The sequence below is a fragment of the Naegleria lovaniensis genome, assembly GCF_003324165.1.
Source record: "Naegleria lovaniensis strain ATCC 30569 chromosome Unknown tig004, whole genome shotgun sequence".
Classification (NCBI taxonomy): domain Eukaryota; phylum Heterolobosea; class Eutetramitea; order Acrasida; family Naegleriidae; genus Naegleria; species Naegleria lovaniensis.
In genome coordinates, this window is record NW_025407826.1 from 524811 (window position 1) to 543539 (window position 18729).

Sequence of the window (18729 nt, forward strand, 5' to 3'; positions counted from 1 at the left end):
GGCAAAGAAGCTGTTTCAATTATTTAGAAGGCAATTATATTTTGTTGTGGATGACCATTCTTGGAAAGGAGATGTTTGGTTTGTTGGACAAATTCATCCGTGCCGCATATAAAAAACAAGCACGAATTATGATCGGCTTGACTGTCGTTTGTATGTTTGTTCAGGTAATCTTCATCCATTCTTCCAGCCTCATAGTGTACATTCTCTGTAGAAAAGGTGTTTAAATAGTCTTGGGGTTCTCGACTAACTTTGTGGAATATCTCAAAAGTGAACTCTTGTGTTGTTACTTCTTTAGAAACGGTCGTTAGATTTTGTTCAAGAATGATGTCTTGCATTGTTTTGTTTCCATATAGAAGAGTCATATGCCGCAATTTCATTGGAGTTTTTTCCTCAATCTCTTTGGCCACATGTTTAATAATTTGATACATGGGCGTAATACCACTTCCTATACATATCATAAAAATTTGGTAGCAATTCAAAATTCGTTCAGAGAGGTCGTCCAACCCAAAAGGACCTCTCGCTGAAATGGTGTCACCTATCTTAATTTTGCTTAATTTTTGTGACATTTTTCCATGGTTATAGAGTTTAATGGTCAATTCAAAAAATCCTCGATTTTCTACACTGGTTGGAGTATACTTTCGTACTAGTAAATTATTTTCGCTGTCCTTATCTGAGAAAGCAACTTGTATATGCTGCCCTGGTTTGAGTGGAAGAAATTCCGAAAGAGACGGTAATTTCATGGTAAATACTTTTGTATCGCTTGTGATATTTTGAACAAGCATTACCTTGTAATCCATAAACATGGATTTTGACATGACAGATTTTGGGGTAGAGCTACTTGTAATATTCTGAGCTAATTGAGGTTCTTTAAATGTTTGAACTCGAGGTTGTTTGTTATATGGATTCACTTCGACAGGTTTTGATGAAGAGGATGTCGACGGCGAATAAAATGGTGACAACAAAGAATTTTTGATTTGATTATTATTGTTGGTCAAATGACTTCTTCGTTGCATGGATCCCAACAATTGATTCTTTTCCGGTAATAATTCTCCAATTAAATATTTTTTCAGAATGTTTCTCGCTTTTGGGCTATGAAACATGGCTTCAAAATCCGAAGTGCAATCTTTTCCGGCATTCTTCATCATGAGATTGACACCTCCGGGATGCTCATTCAAATAGGTCGTAACATCATAGACAAGTCCATGACAAATCATCCAACAATCATTTTCCGAAGAGTGAGCTGATACTTGTTCTCTACTGTAGTAGGAAGGACTGGCTGATGAAGGAGGAAGCATTGAGGACATTTTTTTTGGGGTTTCGAATTATTTTGACGTACAATAGAAAATAAATCAAAACTCCTTGTCAGTCAATCCACAAGACCCAATACACTGCAGTCAATGATTATTTACAACAAAAGGCTTTAATGAGTTTTTTTGGAAAAAAGCTCTTTGATTTCTTTGAAGAACGAAATCACAACGAATTAATTGGTGCTCACACTTGGTTGTCCAGTACAGACGTAAATCATCCATCCAACACCATACTTGTCGTTGCAGGTGCCGAATCCAGGTGAAAAATGTGTCTTTCCAAATGCCATGGTAACTTTTCCATCTTTTGCGAGAGCATTGAACAATTGTTCTCCTTGTTCAACACTTTTTGCTGTGATGGAAACTGCAAATCCAGTGTGAGCTTCAAAATTATTTGGTTCATCACTGCCATGCAATACATTGCCAGAATCTAATTTCAAACAGCTATGCATCACCTTTCCTTGCATGGATGGGCAATACTTCTCTGTTTCTTGGTCAGCCTTTAAAATTTCAAGTTTGCCACCAAGGATAGAGTGATAATAATTCATAGCCTCTTCACATTTGCCATTGAAGAAAAGATATGGGTGCAATTCAAGTTGAGTCATTTTGTTTGTTGGTGTGCCTTGAAGGATCCTTGCGATCTCACAATTTATGCAGTAAATTTGTTCTTGTGGCCACTCGAACTGTTGTGATTTCACATTGTAATCAACAGATAATGCTCGCGCACAACTATCCGTTATTTTTTGAAAAAATTACTATCAGCTGACATTTTGTAAAAGTTGTGGAAATCTAATTAAAATGTGATTTGATTCCGGCGAAGTACATCGAACGGAGTGTTGTCTTCGTGAATGAATAACTTGGAAAATATAGGAAATGCCTTTTGAAACCATTGAGAGGATATGTTTGGTGTGAACGACGATGTTGTTTGTGTTCTTGCTTGATGATGTTTCTCTTCTTCGAGATGAGCTCCAAGTTTCGCACACATGAGATATTGCAATCCAAGAATTGGATAAAACTCTGGATAATATTGTTCCAAGAGTGGAAGTGATTCTACAGCATAGTGATATGCTTTTTCAAACTCGCCCAATTCCACATAGTTGTGAGCAAGTGCATTCAGAGCAATGCCCAAATAAATGTCATGAAATAGTTTTGGAGAGGATTTCTTTTTTGAGACAACTCGCGAATAACAATTGATGGCTTCTTGGAGTTCTTTTGATCATGCAGACATTGTTTTCGTATTTTCCAACCTTAGTTAATACTTACGATTTTTCTGTTTAAAATCATTAGCCATTTCAAGCATGCTCTCCACATGAGTATTTCTCTCTTCAGAATTGACTGTAGATGTGCATCGTGGACATTGGCAAGTGAAATGATATTGTTTGTCTAATTTATGTTGTCTATTTGGTGTCACATCTAGTAGGTCAACATAATTAATGGTTAGAGGCTCTCCAGCCTTAATGTTGGAGTTAATAACTCGTACATAAATGTTCTTTTTAGAGTCGAAGAGAACCGTACAATTTGGAACACAGCTGTGGTTAAACAAGGATGTGTGAACATATAATCCTGAGCCAATCACATTCATTTCGTCATTACAAATAGAAAACGTGTTTCTTTGAATCTAAGAAATGTCAAGATGATTTAAAAAGTGGCAATCAGATTTACCTTACCTTTTGAAACAATAAATAGAGATAATCGACGTCAGTTTTTCGATGTCCAATCAAAGAGATGGACAGATCCAATTCTTTCACGTAATCACAAAATAAAATAGCCAATTGTTTCAAATCCTCAATATCCTTCATGCTCTGCTTAGGTGATAAATTCTCGATTTTTTCCACGTCCTCAACGGTCTTACAACTCAAAAAACATTTCAACATTAATCTCATAGAATTGGTTACTTGGGGATGTTTCTGTAAGGCTTTACACTCCACCAAGTGTTGATCTGCATTCTGTGAAGCAAACACACAATCATTTGTGAATAGTAAAAAGCAAAATGCAGTTTCAGATTCGTAAAAAGCATTGAAAATGAATTGAAGCATTTCACATCGTTCCAGTTATTGCAAAATCCTTCAATTTTTCATGAATATACTGATCATCATCACTTACATAACATTCCATCGAGCAATAGTGAGAATATTTACAAGCTTTGCATCTCGACAATTTCATTCCTTCTGATTTTTCTCTAAAACAATAATTACAAATTCTGCTTCGTTGCTCCTCCGATACACAAAAACAATTTGGTTGCTCCTTTAATAATAACGTTCCAATTCTCGGACTCGTTCCACCTTTTCGATTATCTGATGCTCTGTAAATGATTTGAGTACTGTCTGATGATGATGGTTCATCATGTCCATCATAGCAATAAAACCTTCCGAATTCTTCATTTTCGGAAATTGTTAGGAAAGAGAGAAATAACGAAGAGCAAGCCTTATTCATTTTTTCATCTCCAAATTACGTATATTCGAGTTCAACACCTACTCAATATGTTATTTGTTAAATTATTATTCATAGGCGAATAGGATATTACACGATTGAGATTTTGGCGGCCACTCAACCACAGAGTTGAATCCCCTGGCAGCCAGCCAACCACTGCCGATGAACTTTACAACTTTCATCCACATTGTTTATTGGTTCCAAATACCGCAATTCTTCTCCGCACTCTCTTTTTCAAACAACATGTCGATGATGGTTTGACACAATTTCCCGATTTCATCACCAAGAAAAAAGCAAACAACAACCTCTTTCGTCTCTCTCATTCTCCCTCGACACTCACACATGAATGCTCGTTTTCGTTTCACACATGATTCCATGAACCGAACTTTCGGAGGAAAGAGAAACCATCATCATGTCCATTCGTCATTGTGGTCATTCCTGATAGTTATAATGATGATGATTCTGCTGGCGACAAGCGTTGATAACTCCCATCAGGAAACATTCGGTAAGTGTTTTGTTGTCTTCCGTATATATGGACATACTATTGAAAACATTTTCACATTGACATTTGACTACTTTCATTATTATACACAGACCTCTCTCTTTCCAATAGAATTTTCTTCTTTTACGGAACTCAAGATCGTTTCATCAATACTAAAGGAACCTATGCGGTCAATTCAAATTGTACCTGTCAAGCTTCATCATTTGCTGTGAATGAGCTTCGGACTGATGCTTCTAGTTATCAATATTGTTATTTTGATAGTTCGAACTCGGTGACTGTCTTGATGACTGGTCCTGGATTTTGCAACTTCTCAATGGCATTTGACAATGATGATTACTTTTTATACATTTCCGATTTTTACTTGACACCGAATGGAAAAGTCATTCCCGATGGAAATGGTTTTCATGAATATGGATTGAATTTTACGAGTGGAGATGTTCCTGTTTCGTATTCTTTGTTTTCCATGTTGTTTGAGAGATCAGGAATTAAATCATTAAGGTCTTCTCTGATACCATCAATTAATGCAGCATTTACAAAGAGTGGTTCAAATTCGCTTTTTACTGCCATGTTGAGTTTTGCACAAATTCAATCCATGCTGGATGTGGCGACATTTGACACTTATCAAAGATATAAGAGATTGGATTTTGATGTTGTGATGGACTCGTTGATTTATCCAGTGAGTGATGGTGTTCTTTATTATTCACCATTGAATGCCTCCAAGATTGTTCTTTCACCAAGTATCATTCGATTTGGAGAGTTGACCTTTATTGAGCTTGGAACTTTGAATTCACAACCGCTCTTTACACCAAGTAATTCACTCATGATTACAATTTGTGGCTCCAATTTCACATCCATGAGTGGAGCTGTCACGATGGTCACCGAAAGTTTAGTACGGGCTCAAATTATTTGTACAAATCCAAGTTTCAGAAATGGAATGACCACTCTCAGTTATTCACAAAGTGGTGATGTCCAGATGGTGTCCATTTGAACATTGCAATTTTTGAATTTGATACCAATGTGAATATTGCGTACACTGGATCGAGAAGTTCTTGTTCTCTCTTTGGACAAAATAATTTACGAATTTCATTTCCTTCAAGCTCATACTTTTCACAGTCGATTGCACCTTTGGTGAGATTTAGTATGGTAGAACAAAGTTATCAATCCAGTACTTCGTATGATTGTACTTGGTTCCAAAGTCAAGTTTGGAGTGTCCTTGTCCAGCTCTGTGGGAATTGATGTTCACACCACCACAAGAATTTAACTTCTTTTTGAGACCACAAAATTATGCAAACAATGTGCAAGATCAAATGTCCATTCGATCGAACAAAATTATTGGAAGTCCTAAATTACTCTTTGGAGATTATGTGCAACCAGAAATTGTGGCTCCAACTGCTGTGTATTCTTTCAATATTACTCAACCATCCGTGTACAATTCACCAAGTGGTGGCACTATTTCAGTAACGAATATTGATGAAGTTTATATCAATTCAGGACTTGTGAATTATACGTTTTATTTAGTGAATTCGGTGGCAGATTTGAAACCTGAAAATCAAATTTCATGCACCCTTGCAACCATCAACTCAAAGAATGGATTTAATTGTGATTATAGTAGTTTTGCGAATCGACCAAATGCTCTTTTGAATGTATGTGGATGTTCACCCTATACCACAGACACTCGTTCCGTTTCCTCTGGAAATTGTGAATCAAATTGTAATTTGAAAATCATGTTTGCCATTTCCAAGCAATCCATGACTTCACCAGCAACCTATCTCACAAAGAATGCGCTTTCAATCCTTCCTCCGTTGAAAATTCAATCCATCATTCCAGATTCAGTCCTCCTAGGAAATATGAACAGTGTTAATTTTACAATTGTGACAAGTTTGGACAGCTTTGCCATACCATCACAGTTCCAAACCATTGATTACAAGTTTGTTGAAGTGGATGGAATCACTGGTGTTGAGTTATCGAGACAATATCAAGGAACGGCATCTTTTTTGAATTCTAAACAACTTTCATTGTCACCTGTATTTGCAAATAGTATTTCCTCATCAGGATTTTATATTTTAAAGCTTTCAGTGGATGGACCATTAGGAACTTTCAGTACTGATCATGGTATTCGAAGATTGAGTGTCATGGACGCAACAAGTGTGACAGTTACAAAATTTGAGGAATATACTTTGGTGAATTCGACTGCAGTTTCTGCAGGTTATGCTGACGATACCATTTCTCCTGCTGCCAAACCATTTCGAATTCTCGGTTCGAATTTTCCCAAATCAGAAACCATCAAAATTAAGCTCACCTTAATCAGTAAGCCAACTAATTCAAAAACAAGAAAAGTCATGGAAAAACTTTCTAGAAACAATTACAAGTCACATGTGAGAAATGCTCGCACTTCCTATCAAAAGAGAATGATTCAAGAACAATACGCACAAAACAATGGAAGTATCTCATTCCTCGCTGATTGCACAAGTTTCACATCCACAGAAATTCGATGCCTCTCTCCCAATATTTTATCGTCTGGTGTTTCACTTCCATTGAGTTTTGGAGTTACCATATCATTTGACGGTTCTTTCACAAGTGCTGTCTATGTACCCAAGAAGAATGGTCAAGATTATACAGTGACCGTTCGTGAATCTGAAATTCCAGTCATTGTTCAAGCCATTCCAACAAAGGGACCAATTAATCCAACCGATGATTCCAAAGGACCTGGTTTTTTAACCGTCACTCTGAAAGGTATTACCACAGACGTCACGAAATGCACAATCGAATACACAAAAGTCAAAGGAACAAATGTGTATGTGAATTATACAGTACCTGCAGGAACACTTCTCACGAATGAGGAATTCAAATGTGTCATCAATACTGCTGCCTTAAATGAAACGATTTATCAGTACAATTTGGGAGTGTATCCAAGTCAACGAATCAAATTCCCTGCCAAAGACAGTTTCAAGATTTTCCTTCACACTTCCACTAATTTACCAAGTGATGGATTTCCATTTGAATTTTATGAACATCCAGTCATTCAATCAGTCTCTCCACTCGAAGTCGATGCTAAGGGTGAAAATTACATGATCATTTCTGCAGATCCAAATTATGCTTCGTTCGATTCTGAATCTCGAATTTATTTCAAACTCGGAGATTTTACTTCAGAATTTGATTGTCAATTCAATCATGCGTATGAAATCAATTGTACCACTCCATCTCATCCAGATGGTCCAGCAACGGTTGCCATCTCGTATAACAATTATCAATTTGCATACTCGACTGTGAGTGTCAATGTGAAAGCTTGTGCTGCTGGTTACTCTGCACCTGATTATATCAATACATGTGAAGCATGTCCATTGGGAACTTACAAACCTTTGGAAGGATTCTTTGCTTGCATTCAATGTGAAATTGGAAGTTACAACAATCAAACTGCTCAATCTAAATGTGTGAACTGTGGTGCCTTTAAAACTACTGTGTCTGTGGGATCCAGTTCCATCTTGAATTGCGATTGCGATAAGGGTTATTATAGAAGAAATGGCTCTTCACCTGTGAGTGCCGACTGTTGGGCATGTCCAGTCGGTGCTACTTGTCCTGGAGGCTCTGCTTTGCCTGTTCCAATTCCAGGTTATTGGTGGGATGCTGACAATTCTGAATCTCAAAACGGAAAAATTGTTCTACTCAAATGTGACGAACCAATGCAATGATTCGATGCCCAGGACAAAATTTAACACTCGAAGGACGATGTGGAACTGGATATACTGGAATCAAGTGTGTTTCTTGTGTTCCTGGATTGTATTTCAAGAGTGGAGATGTATGTCAACAATGTAATGAGGATATTCAATTGCGTTTCTTGATTGTCGTGGCAGTGATTTTGGTGTTGGCTGTATTGTTTTTCAAATTTGCACAGTTGAAGGTTTCTCACTTGTCCAGTATTAGTATTGCTGTGAGCTATTTCCAAATTATTGCAGTTTTCACAGTTTACAATTTTGAATGGCCTCAAAGTTTACAACAAGCCTTTGACACTCTCAAATTCTTTAACTTGAATTTGAATATTTTTGTTCCAGAATGTGTAGCAAGTAAGTAGTGTCACTGTTATCATGATTAACCAATTCATTGACCATCTCATTGACCATCTCATTAACTTTTTAATAACAAATTTGACAACAGTCATCACTTATGGCTTAAAATGGGGATTGACATTGGCTCTTCCTGTATTTTTCGGAGCTCTTTTATTAGTCGCTTTCGGATTGGAATGTTTAAGAAGTGCCATTCTCTCCAAACTTCCTCTCATTGCACAAATTCGAAAACATCCAAAAATTGCGGCATGGTACGACATGACTCACCACAACTTTATCATTCGAGTACTAAAAGGAATGAGAAGAGATCTCATTCGATTATTCCTCGTTCCTCGATCGAAACGTGAATTGGTGAATTTTGGAGACATGTTCATTCACACCTTTATTGTCATTATTAGTTTCAGTTATGTCTTTGTTGTGACCAAAGCTGCTGAAATTTTCGATTGTCGTGAAACAACTGTGAATGGTGTGAAAAAGTGGTTTGTGAGTGCAGATCCCACTCTCTATTGTTTTGAAGATACTTGGTGGGTCTATTTCACATTTGCATTATTGACCTTTATTTTCTTTGGATTGGGAACCATTGTATTATTTGCTTACATTTTATGGAAGAAGAATGATGAAAGTAAGAGATACAAATTCTATGCACGATTTCGTTTTCTATTCATACGTTTCAGAAATGGCAGATTATTTTGGGAAATTATTATAATTTTGAGAAAATTGAGTATTTCAGCTGCCATCATCTTCTTTTCCACATGGCCCATCCTTGTCGTTCTCTTTACCATGTTTGTCATTTTCATGAGTTTTATTTTACAAACTCATCATGTCCCTTATCGAAGAGTCTTCCACAATGTGATGGAATATTTAGTGTTATTATCGACCGAATTTCTACTCTTCTCAGGCCTCTTATTTTACGTGAATAACTTTCCCAATGAAGAGACTGCCTCAGCACTCGGTTATTTGTGTATCATTGTAGTGATTGTAAGCTCGGTGGCCATTGTCGTGTTGGTTGCGTTGGACTTTTTATCTCAATATCTATCGGATCGAAGAAAGAAGAAACAAATGGAAGAACAACGAAAGAATCAGAAAGCAGCTCTCACTGTGGGTGGTAATACCGCAACAACAACAACAGCAGCAACTACAGGTGCCTTCTTGGTAGAATCTAATATAGATATTGAATTGAAAGATGAAAATAACAAGAATACATTGGAACAAGTCTCATCCAACCATCTTCACAGGCCATGGATTCGAGTGTCTCAATTACGGTTCAGCAAGATCCTGCAGCCGCAACCACCAACCATGGTTCCCAAGAACAACGTTTACCATTGAAACTTCGATTGAAGAATCAATGCTTGCGTCTGTGGAAACTCTTCACTGAATACTTGAAGAAGATTGAGGGTGAGTCCTTAGATGCCGATCTCGAAGAATACGATCAAGATCGTTTATGGGATGTTGAATTACTCGATCGAGGTCTCCCTCTCGTCATGAAGAAACCACAACGATATCATCCATCAAAAGAAGAAGAAGAACAAGATGACACCAATTCCTCCAATGCAGTAGGAGCAGGAGCCACTGGTACAGTCCATGAAAGTTTGTCCCTCAATGAAATCAAGTTATCGAATGATGGTCAAGATCCTACTACACACAAATATCCAACAACAACATCCATGCAAGGACCAAAGGGAGTCGATCCAAAAACACTCTCACGACTCGTGTTGGCCCGATCGAGTTCGGATGTTTCCTCCTCACACACTGCCTCGAGTAGTGTGAATAATAGTCAAACGAATTTATTGAGACATGATTCGAGTACGAGCTCATTGAATGAAAATGCCAATCATTCGAATACAGAGTAACACTCTCAAAGTTGTCCATTAAATATTCAAGAGAGAGTTAAAACGAGCTCTTTTCAACATGATTTTTCATTCGATTTTTCATGCAATTTCAATTCGAGATTTAGTTAAAAAATGAAAAAAGCGCCCCCGCCAAATTTTTACAACCTGTTTTTCATTTATTAAAAAAATTAATGATGAACGCTGACAATAAACCTCAAGTCACTCATGAACATCATCATTTCTACCATGGAGGGAAGAAGGTGGCTTCTACAAGTGTAAGATTATCGGAAGAGGGAAGCATTGAAGATGTTCGTGTCATTGATCATCACGGACCCAAATTGGTGTCGTTTTGGAATAGCGGAAAAAGCAGTTCTTCTTCTTCGTCATTGGAGAATGGAGGAGACTCCAATAAGCAATATACAACACCTCCCATGTACAGTGAACGATTAACAAAGCTCAAATCAAAATTGTCAGCAGTTTCTTCTTCGTTGGACGGAAAGAACGGCCCTCTCACAAAGGAAGAAGACAAACTCAAGAAAAAGATCAAACAACAAAAAAAGGAGATTGAACTCTTGACCCGTGAAGTCAGAGACTTGCAGTCGACCGCTTCGAAAACCATTTCTTCCTCGTCATCGTCACCAGTATCTATTCAATTACCCTCTGCTTCTCCTTTCAAAGAGAGTAAGTATACAAAGGCAATGGCCATTTGTTGGTATTAATTTCAATACTTTTCGAAATTATTTTAATAATGGAAACTCCAGCAATAGCTCGGATGACTCAATCTCTGATGATTATCTGGCATACACAATTAAAAGATATCTAAATGTTCTGAAACAAGGTTCATATGGAAGTACCTATTCCGAACAAAAGAGCTTTCTCGACACTCTCACCTACATTGAAGGAAAGGTCGATCGATTAATATCTGAAAAGAATAGCCAAATCGAAAAACACATTTCCGACAAAATAGACGCCGAAAGAAAGAGTAAAATTCTGGAAAGTGAACGAGACTTTAATCGAAGAGAGCTCGCTCAAAGAGAAAAAGAATTGGAAATTTGTGCTAAAGAAAAGGAACGACTAGGAAAATCATTGAAAACGGCAGAAGATGACGTGATGCGACTCCAAAAAACTCTGGAACAATTTTCAAAATCTAGAGAAGAAGACACAGAGCTCACACAAAAGATGGTCGATAAACTACTGGAAAAGGAGCGAGGTAGAATTCGAAAAAAGATGTCTGAAGAGTATCAAAAAGAAATTGATGAGTTGAAGAACAAAATTTTGGATCTAGGCGAACAAATACATTGTTTAAAAGAAACACAAGAACTGCGAGACAGAGAAATTTTAGAATCGAGAGAAGAATCGAACATGTTACGATTGAAATGTTCAAAGCTTAGTGCGCTCTCAGAAAAGATTCAACAAATTAGCAAAAGTCAAAAGAGCTATCTTGATGAATTGGACAAACTTGTTGGCTCATGTAAAGACAAGATACCTTCATTGGAAGATTTGTCAAAAGGAGCTCAACTCTATTCCAGATTAAGCAAAGGCTATGAAGATCTTGAACTTGCTTCCACTGTGGACGATGCTGTATTTGGTTCTTTCAACTCAGATTTCGAAAAGCTCAAACAATTACTTAAATCTTCCATAGAAAGAGAAAGAAAACTGGAAGACAATTTAACTTATACAATGAACTTGAACCAAGTCATGAATCGAGAGCTTGAAAGCTGTAAAAAGAGTTTGACTGAAATGGAAGAGTCTATTTCAGCAAGCGCTTACTTGGAGAAGAGCAGTCTTTACCAAAAGAAAATACAAGCAGTATCCAACATTACCACATCATTCAAGGTCAAGTCCATTATTGAAATTTGTGAAGAATTTGCAAAGGCCAATTCAAATCTTCGTGAAAAGGTGAAAACTACTCAAGCCAATAATGAACTTCTTTCTCAAGAACTTTCCCAGCTTCATAAATCCAAGTTAGAGACTGTGTCTTCACAGAAACAATATTACAAGGAGAAGGAACATCTGGTTCAAGAACTAGAAGAACTCAAACAAAAGAAAGAGAGCTTGTTAAAAAGGCACAAGCCGATTCAGAAAACTTCTCCAAGCTCATTCAAGAAAAACAATCGGTCATTGAAAAGTACAAGGAAATTATTGAAAATAAGGGAGTGAATATTTCCTCACTCGAAGAGACTTGTAAAGAAAAAAGTGATCAACTCAAAAACACCAAGAAGGAGCTGGAGCAAAAGGTTGAAGAGATTGAAAAGATTTTGAAAGAGAAAAAAGATTTGGAGCAACTCTATAACAAAACTTTGCATGAATTGGAAGAATCCAAGGAAGAACATGCCAGTAATGAAATGTTGATTGCACAAATCAAGAATCAAAATGAGAGGTTGACAGCTCTTAACAATGACTATTCAACCAAGGCTGAAGAACTCGAAATGCAACTAGATGCCGAAAAGGAGAAAGTTGCAAAACTTGAGTCACAGCTGAAAGATCTTCAACTCGTTGTTTCCAGTAAGGAAACAGAAATTGAAAGAAATAAGACGAATTTGGTATCTCTTGAAAAATCCAAGCAATTATTGGAAAAGAGCTCGAGCAGTTGAAAAATATATCTCAAGATACTGAATATAAAGTGAAGGACAGCGAAAGATCAATTACAGATAAGCAACGACAGATCTCTGACCTTCATTCACAAATTGAAGAGCAAGATCAGGAAATTATGAACCTAAAATCAAACTTAAAGGATCAAAAGAAAATCCTCTTTGAAAAGGAACAACTCTTAGAAGAAATTAAAATTTCGTATCAAGAAGCCAAGCGATCTATTGAAAAGAAAGAAACAGAAATTATGAACTTGCGTCTCGAAATTGAGCAACTCAAGAGTGGACAAGAGTCACTCAAATCCAAATGTTCTCAATATGGAAAATCCAACTCTGAACTGGACGAACTTGTTGAGGACTTGAGAAAGAAGATCAAACAAACTGAAGATAAATGGGAAGCCAAGGTATCAGAAACTAAGGAAAATCATCACAAACAATTGTTAGAAATCAAGTCAAGATATGAAATGGACAAGACAAGCCATATTTCAGAACTTGAAGGAAAGCTTGAACAAAAAGAAATGGAAATTGAAGACTTGCAAACACAAATTTCACGCATGAACAAACAGAAAGATGAAAAGATTGTTGACAGAGATCTTGAAAATGATCGTCTTTTAAAGCAACTTGAAGAAGTTAAAGAAAAACTGAGGACCAAAGAGCGTGACCTCTCGGACATTACAAAGAATTACAAGAAGATTGAAAAGGAATATTTAATGATCATGCAAGATTTACAAGAAAGCCGAGAAAGTATTACACAAAGTATTCAAGAAAAAGAAAGAGAATTGCAAGAGAAGAGTAGATCGAAATTGTCAGAGTTAAATTCGAGCTATGCATCGTTGCAAAACAAACTTAATCTTACTCAAAATGAACTTGACTCAATAACCATGGACTTTGAACAAAAAACTCAAGAGTATGAGCAAACCATTCTCGATCTTCAAGGAAAGTTGGCCAAAGAGCGAAAAGAGAGGAGTATGCTGGCCAGCAACAAGTCCATCATTGATCAAAAGGATAAACAAATTGAAGAATTACAAAACGAGAAGATGCAACTGGCTAAAGGTTTGAAATTCTTAAACGATAACGTTTATGTTTTACGGGATGAGTTGAGACGATTGAAGAAACAAGTTCTCTTGTATCAAACTAGTATGAAAAAGGAAGTTGAACGGGGAGTCACACAAATGGAAGATCAAATTGAGCTCTTTGTCGCTAAAAAAGAAGAAGAACATCAAACACAAATTGATTATTTCAACAGATCTCTCGAAATTTACAAGGAACGCACAGCCAAGTTAGAGAATGAGAAGAAACGTAGCTTGCAAAACATGTCAGCACATCTCGATTTGGTACAACATCTTGGTAGATCTGTGGAACAGGAAGAAGATAGTTCTATTTTATCAGGCATTCCAATTACGGATGACGATGACGAAATTTAATTTTTCAATGTTCTTGAATTTTGTTCTTGGAGAATAACATTCCTGACAATTGGTTCAATTTCTAATAATTTCCGTACTTCCCAAACGCTCTTATTTTCTCCTGCAGCCTTACTTGCAGCAAGTAAAAGAGCAACTGGAACAACCTTACTCACAGTCATGGCTTTTGAAATGTGATGAGAAACCAAATTACTGTCTGGAGTTGTATCATTATAAATTGCTCTTAACACACATTCTTCAGCTACTTGTTCGCTCACTTTCATGATCGTACTCACAATATTGATGGCTCTGTAATAGAGTTTGTTATTGCTAACCTTAAGGTTGATCATTCGATTACCAAATGTCATTCCTTTTTGAACGTGAGACGCTGTTGTGATTGCATTGAGCATTAATTTCAAACAAAGCTCTGCATAGCCATATAAATAGGGAACGGGAGTCAACTTTGGAAGTGGCACTACCACTGTGTGAGTCTTCTTTGTATTATTATTGTCGTGTGATTGATTGAGCAACAATTCTGAAATTTTTGGTAGTACTGAAGCGTGTTCATAGTCTGCAGTTGATTGTGCTGTCACGACTAGCCAACAGGTGGATGCCAATTTCGTGTTTTTCACTTCATGATAAAGTTCAATCATTTCATTCAAAACTTCTTCGCTCAATGTGTTGTCAATGACTAAAAAGAAAACGGAATCATTGGAATTGACTTGTGGTAAAACTTCTCTCTAAAATAGGAAAAGGAAATGGAAAAGCTTTCTCCCTTGTTCTCCATAGTTACGTTCGAATCTGTCTTTTCAGATTGGAAAATTTCGTTCCATCCGTTCTTCACAAACCCTCTCACATCCATTGGATGAGCTCCATACGTTGGAACGCATTCAGAAGCATCAATAAATCCTAAAATTCCTGCATTTCCACAACCAACATAATAAATATGTCCAATTTCCTTCTCGTTTCTTGGTACGGCAGTGTTGTCTCGTGTGGCAGCAGAATGTTTTAAGCTTTGAGAAGCCATGTCAATGGCATTGGAAATGGGTTTTTCGAAAAGTTTGGGATTGATTATTTCTGATCCAAGAGAAAATGCCGAATCGTAGGTACATCTAGTTGTCATTTCAAAACCTTGCAGAGTATGGATAATCAGCTCTCTCACGTTGTGTGTTAGTGAGATGCCATTTGTGTAACAATTATCATTATTATTTAGGATGGATAAAATTGCTGCTGAAAATGCAACGTCAAGTAATAATTTTGTAGCACTTCCTCCTTTCATTCGTGTGGATCCAGTAATGCCCTCAGGTCCTACAATAGGATTAAGAATAAGAAATTCATCCTCTCTCGACTGATTCTGCTGAACGGTATCAATCACATTCTTGAATGAAACTTTGTTTCCCTCCAACCTTCAATGGGTAATTCTCTTGCAAACTCTACTGGATTAAATCCAAATAAAACAGAGTCAATATTTAGAGATTTATCTTCACTCAAGTGCATAATTTGTCCTGCCACATAGGCTGCAGAAAATCCACAGGTAATTCCAATAAACAATCCCTTTTCAGTATTATTTTGTGAAATAAGTGACAATAAATCATTCTTTCCAACCTCTGGCTTGTCTTCAGCAGCTTCTTGAGGGCTCACTAACGCGTTAACTCCTCCAGCAATTATATATTGAAAGCAATCTTTTCCATCATCAGCTTTGCCAAATAATTTTCGGATGCAATAATTATAATTCCGAGCACAAAAGTAGGCTATTCTTCCACTTGTACCACATCCACTCATAAAAACATTGGATACAGGAGCACTAGATTCATCGGAACGCCAATCTTCAATACATTGTTTCATTCGGAGGGCAATTTTGCACAAACTCTGAATCGTAGATTCATCAAAACTCGAAGGAAATGTTTCATATCCACAAAACATTTGAGCATCACATGTCCGTAACAGCCGGACCATTCCATCAATACTGGCAATATCAATATCTTGAGTAAGAGAATTTGAACGTTCAGTAATTCTTTGCGACATTTTTTGGATTTATGAATTGAAAGAAGGCTTTCATTGTAATCAATCATTTGGAAATCATAAATCCTCAATGAAATTCAACTCGTATAAAATCATTCATGATTCATGAAAAGTCTTTCCTCTATTTGATAACGAGTGTTAAGTGAAGAATGTTCCATTCCACCGAACAACTCGACATTAGAAAGAGCTGGTGCAAATTTTCAAAACAACTTTTTTTTCAGGAGTCAATAATAAAGCAGTTGGGTCATCCCAAATTTGTCATCGTAACCAACACACAAAAAAATCTTCAAAAACACCAACAGCCTTGCATCACGTCGAAGAAACAAGTTTGAGATCTTGCGGAACACACAGAGTAAACCTCTCATCTGTGGAAGCCTCTTTTTGTGTGTGTTTTGAAGCTTACACACTTCAATTTCCAATCCACACCACTTCCTCAATTTTGATTCTGGTTGTTCGGTATTGAGAGAGATTGTTTTTGATTTCGGAGGAAACACAACAACAGAAATTATCTTGTACAATACCATTGAAACTATTGACTACATCTGTACATCATATTGGGAAAATGAACTCCCCTTCTGTTTTATTGGTATGTGTTGGTATGATTCGTTACAATGATTGAACAATCATCTTGATTTCTAGAAAAAACAAATGAAGGAAAAAGTGGAGAATATGAGCGTAGCCATTGGATCATCCCCTCGACGGAATAGTAGCATCAGCAGCAATAACAACACTCCGTATGGCTCACCAAGTTCTACCAAATCATGGTTTGAAATGGTGGAGGGCGATGATGATAGCGAGCTCTATTCTGACGAGCATTTCCAGAGAATCACAACACCTGACATCCTTCAGCCTCTTTCATCACCCATGTCCGTAAATGGTATTTCACCTCCCATGAGCGATGATGAGGAAGACGAAGCGGCTATTCATCATGAACTGTCTAGCCCGGAAGATGAGACATCGGGTCCTCACATGCTCAGAAGTCGATGGACCATATTTTACGATCAAGGGTTCAAGTCGGGTACAAATCCCGAAGACTACGAACATTCAATTAATCAAATCGGATCATTTGATAGTATTGAAGATTTTTGGAGATATTGGAATAATATTAATCTGCCATACTACAAAATGCCTTCCTATCTCAATTTGAGATTATTTAAAGAAGGTATTAAACCTTTATACGAAGATCCAAAGGTGAGTTGCGTCTATTATTTTTTGTGCAACAGTTACATGATCACCACACATTTGTAAATTGTAAAAATCAATGATTCAAACATAATATTATTCCGAAATTGATGGAATTTATTTGCGCAACATGATTCTTACAGAATATTGATGGAGGACGGTGGGTCATACAAACTCATAAAAAAGATTCACGCCAAGCCACATGGAATGAAATTGTTCTAGCTGTCATTGGCGAGAAGCATTTTGCTGACAAGTATGAAGTGAATGGTATTGTATTGAGCAGCAGAAAAACATATGACGCCATTCAGATCTGGAATGGCTGCATGCTCGATAGAAAACACATTCAATACATCATGAAGAAAATCAGGAGCATTTTGCAAAGTATTAACACTGACGACACCACTACGATAGAATATCAGGCCAACAGAGGAGTTAAAAGATACAACGAAAAGGAGACCATTCGGAAATCAGTTTTACAAGCTCTTAGAAATCAAGTTGGATTTACTTCATTCTCTCCCCCTTCATCTCCTTCTTTAAATTCTCCTTCTTTCCCTCCAATGATGATTTCTTCTTCCACCAAACACCTTTCTCCCCTCTCTAATCCAGCGAATATGCATACAGCTGCCGACTTTTTACCTCCCCTCTCACTTGAAGAATTGGAGTCAGAGTTGTTAAAACCATCGGATTCCAAGGACGCTATCAATCCTCAATCAACAGCTTCAACATTCTCCACAACAACCAATAATGATGTACAGAAATCGAATGGCCTTACATGCAATAGCACTTCTCTTCCATCCATGCGTAACGATAAGGGAACATCTCAAACCACTCCAAACACATTGTACAGTGCTGGTCATTCTATTGGACGTGCAAGCGGCGGATTTGTTGTAGGACGAGGATTCCATCTAAATTCTAGATCTTCGAGAGTACACAATAACAACTCTCAGAAATCTTCTGCTGTCGTTGTGGAAAAGGACGTTACCGATGATCAACCAAGTCACATTGAACAAAAGAATTTTATTAAGCAATCACAACACACTGTAGATAAGCTCAAAGAAACTAATCAGGAAGAAAATTACTGCTCCACTTCTTCCCATAGTGACGAAGAAGAAAGTGACGGCGATACAGATGTTTCGACAACATCATCGACCAACAATGCTCAACAAGATAGTGAAGAAGAGTATTCTACTACCGAGGAAATGCAAACAACATCATTCTCTGTAGCCAAAGAGAGCGTCAGGCATAACAATGGTGAAGTGTTAAAATTAATTTCACTGTTTGTAATGGCAGTCATTTGGCAAATTATCAATACGACGAAGTAATCTCGTTGTGCCAATTTAACTTTCCCCATTACAAAACATGATTGTAGAATATCACACTTTTAATTGTAATTAAATGGTCAGCACCAATT

The 18729-nt window shown here is 37.1% G+C and overlaps 9 protein-coding genes across 9 annotated transcripts; 5 read left to right on the forward strand and 4 right to left on the reverse strand.

Annotated features, from left to right (window-relative positions):
* Positions 1-23: 23 nt before the first annotated feature.
* Positions 24-1304, reverse strand: C9374_011450 (uncharacterized protein; the record flags this gene model as incomplete). Its single annotated transcript, XM_044687107.1, has 1 exon — positions 24-1304. One exon carries the CDS (start codon positions 1302-1304, stop codon positions 24-26), a length of 1281 nt encoding a protein of 426 aa, XP_044554619.1.
* A 176-nt stretch (positions 1305-1480) lies between these two features.
* On the reverse strand, positions 1481-1909 carry C9374_011451 (uncharacterized protein; the record flags this gene model as incomplete). The annotated part of the gene is made up of 1 exon (XM_044687108.1): positions 1481-1909. One exon carries the CDS (start codon positions 1907-1909, stop codon positions 1481-1483), a length of 429 nt encoding a protein of 142 aa, XP_044554620.1.
* Positions 1910-2097: 188 nt separating this feature from the next.
* On the reverse strand, positions 2098-3737 carry C9374_011452 (uncharacterized protein; the record flags this gene model as incomplete). Its single annotated transcript, XM_044687109.1, has 4 exons — positions 2098-2513; positions 2568-2922; positions 2972-3250; positions 3408-3737. The coding sequence occupies 4 exons, from the start codon at positions 3735-3737 to the stop codon at positions 2098-2100; spliced, it is 1380 nt and encodes a 459-aa protein (XP_044554621.1).
* A 453-nt stretch (positions 3738-4190) lies between these two features.
* Positions 4191-5224, forward strand: C9374_011453 (uncharacterized protein; the record flags this gene model as incomplete). Its single annotated transcript, XM_044687110.1, has 2 exons — positions 4191-4239; positions 4329-5224. The coding sequence occupies 2 exons, from the start codon at positions 4191-4193 to the stop codon at positions 5222-5224; spliced, it is 945 nt and encodes a 314-aa protein (XP_044554622.1).
* A 247-nt stretch (positions 5225-5471) lies between these two features.
* On the forward strand, positions 5472-10147 carry C9374_011454 (uncharacterized protein; the record flags this gene model as incomplete). Its single annotated transcript, XM_044687111.1, has 4 exons — positions 5472-7845; positions 7938-8297; positions 8389-9438; positions 9495-10147. 4 exons carry the CDS (start codon positions 5472-5474, stop codon positions 10145-10147), a joined length of 4437 nt encoding a protein of 1478 aa, XP_044554623.1.
* Positions 10148-10317: 170 nt separating this feature from the next.
* Positions 10318-12720, forward strand: C9374_011455 (uncharacterized protein; the record flags this gene model as incomplete). The annotated part of the gene is made up of 3 exons (XM_044687112.1): positions 10318-10807; positions 10965-12142; positions 12193-12720. 3 exons carry the CDS (start codon positions 10318-10320, stop codon positions 12718-12720), a joined length of 2196 nt encoding a protein of 731 aa, XP_044554624.1.
* Positions 12721-12836: 116 nt separating this feature from the next.
* Positions 12837-14138, forward strand: C9374_011456 (uncharacterized protein; the record flags this gene model as incomplete). Its single annotated transcript, XM_044687113.1, has 1 exon — positions 12837-14138. One exon carries the CDS (start codon positions 12837-12839, stop codon positions 14136-14138), a length of 1302 nt encoding a protein of 433 aa, XP_044554625.1.
* A 4-nt stretch (positions 14139-14142) lies between these two features.
* Positions 14143-16139, reverse strand: C9374_011457 (uncharacterized protein; the record flags this gene model as incomplete). The annotated part of the gene is made up of 4 exons (XM_044687114.1): positions 14143-14163; positions 14216-14854; positions 14908-15422; positions 15521-16139. The coding sequence occupies 4 exons, from the start codon at positions 16137-16139 to the stop codon at positions 14143-14145; spliced, it is 1794 nt and encodes a 597-aa protein (XP_044554626.1).
* Positions 16140-16698: 559 nt separating this feature from the next.
* Positions 16699-18640, forward strand: C9374_011458 (uncharacterized protein; the record flags this gene model as incomplete). The annotated part of the gene is made up of 3 exons (XM_044687115.1): positions 16699-16722; positions 16776-17327; positions 17462-18640. The coding sequence occupies 3 exons, from the start codon at positions 16699-16701 to the stop codon at positions 18638-18640; spliced, it is 1755 nt and encodes a 584-aa protein (XP_044554627.1).
* Between the last annotated feature and the right edge of the window lie 89 nt (positions 18641-18729).